The sequence below is a fragment of the Belonocnema kinseyi genome, chromosome 6, assembly GCF_010883055.1.
Source record: "Belonocnema kinseyi isolate 2016_QV_RU_SX_M_011 chromosome 6, B_treatae_v1, whole genome shotgun sequence".
NCBI classification, from domain to species: Eukaryota; Metazoa; Arthropoda; class Insecta; order Hymenoptera; family Cynipidae; genus Belonocnema; species Belonocnema kinseyi.
In genome coordinates this window covers 43,675,914-43,684,196 of record NC_046662.1, presented here as the reverse complement: position 1 = coordinate 43,684,196, position 8,283 = coordinate 43,675,914, and the positions used below count along the sequence as shown (strand labels likewise).

General features: G+C 23.9%; 1 protein-coding gene across 5 annotated transcripts in view; it reads right to left on the bottom strand.

Moving 5' to 3' along the window:
• Window positions 1-8,283, bottom strand: part of LOC117175725 (PAN2-PAN3 deadenylation complex catalytic subunit PAN2) — a 145,912-nt gene that overhangs the window by 33,740 nt on the left and 103,889 nt on the right. For all 5 annotated transcript variants that reach the window (XM_033365506.1, XM_033365508.1, XM_033365509.1 and 2 more), the window contains exon 16: window positions 437-923. In XM_033365506.1, coding sequence (XP_033221397.1) covers window positions 437-923 — 487 coding nt within the window. The remainder of the gene's footprint in view (window positions 1-436; window positions 924-8,283) is intronic.

Genomic DNA, 8,283 nt, shown 5'->3' with positions numbered 1-8,283 from the left:
ACCCTCGTACCCTTACTGTTTCGAGATCCACACCCTCTTCGTCGAAGAGAGCCATTCTTAAACACTTGTCCATAAATAATATAAATAACCATGAAGACATATATACTAAAAAATATGAACTTTGAAATAAAAAAGACAAATTTTCAGAAAAAATAGTGTTTATCCAAAAAAGAACTCAGTCCACTTATCAGCAAGAAAATATGAATTTTAAGCAAAAGGTTAATGTTCTACGAAAATATTCGAATTTTTAAAACGCCGGAGTGTGCAGGAGGCCGGAGGGTAGTGAGCAGTAGGTATGCTACTGCTCGTCCCATCTCTAATTATAATATTTTGAAATAAATAAAACTTGAAAAAATATATAAAAATTTATAGAAATTATAGGTTTATAGAAAACTTTAACGTAATTTAAGTACGGCCCCTAAAAAAAAATCCTTACCAGAAGTCGTTGAAGATGTACCACTGGGGAATTGAATTTCCATTCGACTTTTCCCGATATTGTCCTCCAACGCGAATCAACGCCACGAGATTTCGTCGATCCTCATTGTTTTTGTCGTCAATATGACAAACGACTGCGCTCAGCGTATACTGAACTTTCTGGCTCTTATTCTCCTCAGACTGTTCATCAAGTTTAGCTTTTCCCGCTTCTGAATCTCCTATCTCGAGAGTTCCAAGACTGTCTTCCAGGGTTTCGGATTTCTGATTTGAATTTTCAACCGCTTCGCCATTCTCGGCGGGAAATTCTTGCTTAGCGCAACTTTGTTGAGGAATATCGACTTTTTTCACAGTTAATTCCCGCTTCTCATCCAACGTTATTTCTATGTTGTGCGGCACCCAGGAATTTGTACTGTAAAGGTGGCTAGAAGGTGTTGCCGATCGATTAATTGGCGATGGTCCAGGTGTAAGGGGTGAATGTGTTGGCGTTTCTATAAAACCAGAGAAAATTGTGTTAAAATATCAGCATGTCTATTCATTCTCCATAAAATATATAAATTTTTAACCAAATATTTGAATTTTAAACCAAGAAGATTAATTTTCTATGAGAATTGAAAATATAATTTTTCGAATTTTATTTGATCAATTGTTAGTTTAGATTTTTTCGTTTCAATATTTTTTAAACTAAATAAACAGAGTAGATAAATTTGAAAAAAAATTAATTTGTTATCAGTTTCTTGAAATATCAACGATAAAGTGAAATTTAAAGTTAAAAAAATCAATTTTCAAAATAAAAGAAACTGAAATTTCAACGAAAAATATAATAGATTATTCAACAAAAAAAGACTTTTTTCGAAAGTTTTCAAAATAAGGAACAAATTGCCTTAAAACTGATGGAAAAATTGAGAATTTTTTTTTTTTTGAAGTATTAATTTTTTTCGCAGACTTATTTTTTGCTAATATTTTCATATTTTGTTCCTGAAAAGTCAACTGGAATAATTTTGTGGGCGAAAATGCAGCTATTTGGTATCTTTGTGATTTAATAATTCACCTGTTTTAGTAGTAGAAACATAATTGTGTTAAAATAACAGGGTGTCTATTCATTCTCCACAAAATATATACATTTTTAACCAAATATTTGAATTTTAAACCAAGAAGATTAATTTTCTATGAGAATTGAAAATATAATTTTTCGAATTTTATTTGATCAACTGTTAGTTTAGATTTTTTCGTTTCTACATTTTTTAAACTAAATAAAGAGAGTAGATAAATTTGAAAAAAATTAATTTATTATCAGTTTCTTGCATTATCAACGATAAAGTGAAATTTAAAGTTAAAAAAATCAATTTTCAATATAAAAGAAACTGAAATTTCAACGAAAAATATAATAAATTATTCAACAAAAAAAGACTTTTTTCGAAAGTTTTCAAAATAATGAACAAATTGCCTTAAAACTGATGGAAAAATTGAGAATTTTTTTTTTTTGAAGTATTAATTTTTTTCGCAGACTTATTTTTTGCTAATAAATTCATATTTTGTTCCTGAAAAGTCAACTGGAATAATTTTGTGGGCGAAAATGCAGCTATTGGGTATCTTTGTGATTTAATAATTCCCCTGTTTTAGTAGTAGAAACATAATTGTGTTAAAATAGCAGGGTGTCTATTCATTCTCCATAAAATAGATAAATTTTTAACCAAATATTTGAATTTTATTTGATCAACTGTTAGTTTAGATTTTTTCGTTTCTACATTTTTTAAACTAAATAAAGAGAGTAGATAAATTTGACAAAAATTAATTTGTTATCAGTTTCTTGAATTATTAACGATAAAGTGAAATTTAAAGTTAAAAAAATCAATTTTCACAATAAAAAAAAACTGAAATTTCAACGAAAAATATAATAGATGATTCAACAAAAAAAGGCTTTTTTTCGAAAGTTTTCAAAATAATAAACAAATTGTCTTAAAACTGATGGAAAAATTGGGAAATTTTTTTTTCTTTTTTGACAGATTAATTTTTTTCGCAGACTTATTTTTTGCTAATAAATTCATATTTTGTTCCTGAAAAGTCAACTGGAATAATTTTGCGGGCGAAAATGCAACTATTTGCTATCTTTGTGATTTAATAATTAGTAGAAACATAATTGTGTTAAAATAGCAGGGGGTCTATTCATTCTACACAAAATAGATACATTTTTAAACAAATATTTGCATTTTATTTGATTAATTGTTAGTTTAGGTTTTTTCATTTCTACATTTTTTAAACTAAATAAATAGAGTAGTTAAATTTGAAAAAAAAATTAATTTGTTATTAGTTTCTTGAATTATCAACGATAAAGTGAAATTTAAAGTTAAAAAATCAATTTGCAACATAAAAAACTGAAATTTCAACGAAAAATATAATAGAAGATTCAACAAAAAAAGACTTTTTTTTAAAGTAATAAAAATAGATGGATTTAGCGAACAAAAACGAGTTTCCAACAAAATTCTTAAAACTTCCACTAAATCAGGTTAATTTTCAACTAATTTGTAGTTTTTTTTTTTAGCAGAAAAATTGATTTTTGATCAAAAAGATGAAGTTTTAGCGAAGGAAGGTAAATATGAAATAAACTAAAAGATCAATTTAATTGAAACAAATAAATTTTCAACCAAATATTATTTAAATTTTAGAATTTTATTTGATTAGCTGTTAGTTCAGATTTTTTCGTTTAAAATTTTTTTAAACTTAATAGGTGAATTTTAAACTGAAATAGATCAATTTTTAACAAAAAATAGAGTAGTTACGTTAAAAAAAAAATTAATTTAATTTACAATCAGTCTCTTGAACTTTCAAGAATAATGTGAAATTTAAAGTAAAAAAATCAATCTTTAACAACAACAAAAACTCATACTTAAAAATACTTGAATCCTCAACCAAAAGAGTTTAATTTTAATCTAAGCGGTAGCGTTTTTAACCAGAAAAATTGATTTTCTTTAAAAAGAATGGAGTTTTAACAAATGTAGATAAATAAAAAAAACTAAAAGATACATTTAGTTTAAATAAATAATTTGTCAACAAAATTGTTTAATTTTGTATGAAATTGTTGAATTTTCGAACCGAAAATAAGACTTTTTCGACAAAAGAAGAATTTTCAAGAAATTATTTAAATTTAAAAATTAAAAAAATTAATTTTTAACAAAAAAAGCTTTTTAATAGTAAACGTGATTTTTTATATCTTAACAAATTAAAATTTTAATTAAAAATAAAATCCTCAACTAAAACAGATTACCATAAAAACCAATTTTCCACCAAGTAACTAAATTTTCGAAATTAAAATAAAATACATAATTTTCCGAATTTTATTTGATTAATTGTTGGTATAGATTTTTTGTTTCTTAATATTTTAACTATATAGTTTTAACTTTAAAATAAAAAAGATGTATTTTTAACTACAAATAGAGTAGTTACATTAAAAAAAAAGATGTTTAAAGTTAATTTACAACCAATGTGTTGATTGATTTAAAGAATTAATTTTCAACAACAGCAAACCTGAAATTTCAACGAAAAATGTAACAGAGGATTAAAAAAAAAGAATTTAATTTAAAGTAAGGAACAGTTCGATTTAGACAATAAAAACGAGTTTTCAACAAAATGCATGAGTCCTTAACTAAAAAAGAATACTTTTTTAACTAAACAGTAGCATTTCCAACCAGAAAATTTACTTTTCTATGAAAAAGATGAAGTTTTAATAAAATAGTAAATTTTTAACCAAATACTTAAATTTCATACCAAATTCTTGAATTTTCAATCCAACAATACGAATTTTTCAGAAGAAAGTTGAATTTTTAATAAAAAGGTTAATTTTCAACTACATATTTAAATTTTAAGTTAAAAAATTAATTTTTAACAAAACAAAAAACAAATTAATAGAATTTTAATAGGTTTCGGTTAAAAGAATCCATTGACATAAAAAAAAGAAATTTAAAAAAATAGTTAAATTTTTTACCAAAAAATTTGTAATTCAAAAAAGATAAAAAATGTCAATCAAATTGAATAATAATTAAATTCAATAATTTAGATCAACTTTTATTTCATTTTTTAAGAGAAGAATCTTTCAAATTCCCTGTTCCTATTCATAATTTAAATTTATTCGAAAATACCTTTTATTTCAAGACCTTGAAACATCTACATGTTGTTTCAAATTTGAAAACATTTGAAAATATTATTAAAAGTTTTTCAGAACTTCTAAATATCTTTTACAATTATTCTAATTTCAAATCATTTTCAAAATAAAAAATAATTTTCAATTTTCCTAGCAATCTTGACACGTAAACACTTCGTTTAAATTATTTGAAATCATTTCAAATTTTTAATTAATTTTGAATTTTTTTAAATTCTAAATATATCTTCAGCTTGCTCGATTTTTTTCTAAGAATAATAGGTGTTCAATTATTATTTATACATCAAAATTTAACAACTTGACTTATAAATTAAATTTTTGTAAAAAGAACAATTAAAATTGTAATGTTCAAAGTTTAGTTATTTCGTTTTGTTTTAAGTGATTGTTCGTCTTCTTAATTGAAAAATATACAAACTAAGTGATTTAATTACGTTGTTACTGATGCCGAATCTTTTTGTAAAATCAATTATTATTTATTTAAAAAATTTTTAACCCAAATTTTTAATTAACTTAATTAATTTCGGAAAATCTTTTAAAGTTTAAAAGTCATTTTGAATGTCTTCAATTCTGCTAAATAGTTCTTGAATTTACTCGATTTATTTTATTTATTTTTTAGTTTTATGAAATTGTAAAATTTTACTTTAAAATCTTGTAAACTCTTTTTATAAATTTTAGGAAATCGTTTAATATGTTTAAAACCGTTTTTTAGAATTCTCTCAAAGTTTATTTTTTTAAATAAAAAATTATTTTTAACTTTCACATGAATATAAGCAAAATTCTTTTTTTATCTTGTCAGACCTTCTAAACCTTCTAATCTCTAAAAATAATTAAAAAATTTCCTGCATTTTTGATCTATTCTGCAAAATTTAAAAAATTTCCTTAAAATCTTCGAGATTCTTCTAATTTTTAAAATATTTTTAATTAATATTTTTATTATTAACTGTAGGTTTCTTGGCCAGGGAAATTAATAAATAATTTTAGATGTTAATTTTGTTAGGTTTGTATCCCAGCTGAGCTAAAGAGCATTTTTTCACAATCTTGGGATCAATCAATACTTATTTTTTCGAAATAAAAAATTATTTTAATTTTTCCTAGGAAACTGAAAAAAATCTCTGTCATTTTCGTGAAACTTTACAAAATTTTAAAAAAATCTTAAAATGATTTAATTATTTTTGAATCATTTCCAAACTTTTGAAAATTTCTTAAACTTACTCAATTTTTTCTAAAATTATGTAATATAGCAAAATTGCAAAAGGTTGCTTTGAAATCTTTAACACACTTTTGATCTGAGGAGAAATAATTTTAGTTTTATTTTCAAAGAATAATTTTATGTTTTAAAGATTTTAAAATCTGGGTTAAAAGAATATGGAACACTTGAGACCATTCTTTTTTAATTTTTCAAGATTTATACATTTTTTAGGTAAACTGAATTTTTTCAGGGTGTGAAAAAAAGTTCTTAAAATTCATGGGAAATTTTTAAAAGATTGTTTTGTAAGGAAGTTCAAGAGAAAATCGAAAAACATCACAAAACATTTTGAATTATTTCCTAAAATCTTTAAAAAGCGTGTAAAAGATTTTAAAGCAAAATTTAGAAATTTTGCCACATTAAATAATTTTCGAAAAATATGAGTAAGTTTAAGAGATATTCAAAGGTTTTGAAACGAATCAAAAATAATTAAAACTTGTGAAGTTTTTTAAAAGAATTTTGTAAAGTTTCACGAAAATGAATGACATTTTTTCTCGTTCCTAGGAAAAATTAAAATAAGTTTTTATTTCGAAAAATTAATTTGAAGAGATTATTTAAAAAGATTTTAGAAGATTTCAAACATAGTAAAAAAAGAATCGGAAAGATTTTAGGGCAATTTTTTTAATGTTGCAAAATAAATATAAAAATGCAGAAAAAATTTAAATAATGTTTAGAAATTAAAAGTTCTGAAAAGATAAAAAAAGAATACTTTTTCTTATATTCGTGTGAAAATTTTAAATAATTTTTTATTTTGAAAAATGAACATTCACCAAAAATTAAAAAAGGTTTTTAAACATAAAAATCTATTTCCTACTAACAATAGTTTAGAAGAATTTGAATCAAAATGTTTTAATTTGGTAAGATTGCAAAATAAAAACGAACAAAAATCGGGTGAATTCAAGAAACATTTAGTAGAATTGAAAAGTATTTATAAAGTTTTCAGAAGAATAAACAAATTGCCTTAAAATTGATGGAAAAATTGAGAAGATTGTAAGTTAATTTTTGTAAATTTGGAACGATATTTGAAAATGTTGAGAAAAATTCGCGTTGGTTAAAAATATTTTCAGGAATTTAAGAAGTTTTAAATAGGTTACAAATATCTGAAAACTGGGAAACATTTTCGAAAATGTATCAAATATTTTTGTATTCCTTCCCAACTTCTAAAAGTTCTAAACATATTTTAAAAGGACTTGAATTTTTCACAATATTTCGTAAAATCCTATATTGTGAAAAAAATTCTTTAAAAACTTCTAGATTTTTTTTTTTTTTGAAAAGCCTGAAATATTTAAAAATCTTTTTAATTTCCTCAAGAATCTTAGGAAAATTATATTTACATAAATTTATAAACAAGGCAATAATACTTATTTTCTTGTTCTCAATTCTCAATTCTCAATTAGAGTGTTGTTAAAGACAAAAAAAAATATTCGTTAATGTTCTTTCTTTAAGAGTGACATACAAATTTTGAAATATTTTAACTTCGTTACAAAGTCTAATTGATTAAAAAAATATCACATTCAAGAGTTCGTTATTTCATTGTAAAAGAAAACAATATTTTAGGATTTATCATATCCCTTGTATGTCATCTACAGATATAATAATTATATTTATTAGTTTTAGAGTTTTAGATATTTATTTATTTTTCAGCCCAACGGCCTTGAAAAATTGGACTTGGTTTACATTTCTTTTTCTTATCCATCCACTCTTGCATTCAAGGATTTTTTTTTACAACTAAAACAAAATAGAATCTCTATATGGATTAATAGTAACAATAATGGTTCTCTATACACTCATATTATACATTTCTCTACTTATCTAAGGTTAATTACATCCTCTTTTCGCTTTTCCAAAAGTCTTAACCAATTACACACATTCTTATTGCCTGCCCTACCATTTAAAATTTCTTCAATTTCTAAATTTGGTCTATCTATTAATTCGCAGTCTCTAATTAAATGTTCCAGTGTACCTTTTTCTCTTTTACATAAAGCGCACATCTGACTTCCTTCGTCTAACCAATATCTAGATTTTTCCTCTAAATTGCCACATCTCGCCCTAGCCATTAGTTTCTGAATTCCTTTGTTTCCTACCTTATACAAATATTCTGCTTTTAATCCAGTATTTACTAGTTTGTACCTATTATTGTACCTAGATTCCTGTATTTTACCTAGCTGCGTTTGTCTTTGTACTTCGTAGTCTGTCTTCTTTAGTATTTCTTTCACATTAGCTCTCTTATCTTTTAATGTTTTTAAACCCTCTTGACTATAACCACACCTTTTAAGATATTGCTCCCTTTCTTAGACACTTCTTATCTTCAGCTTTCCACTATTTTTTTCTTTTAGGCATTCTTTTTAAATTGTTCTTCCTGCGGAATTTTCTATTCCTTCTTCAAATTTAATAGCTTTTCTTCCTAATTTCACTCTGAGTTTTTCGATTTTGGTCTCTTCCAGAACCA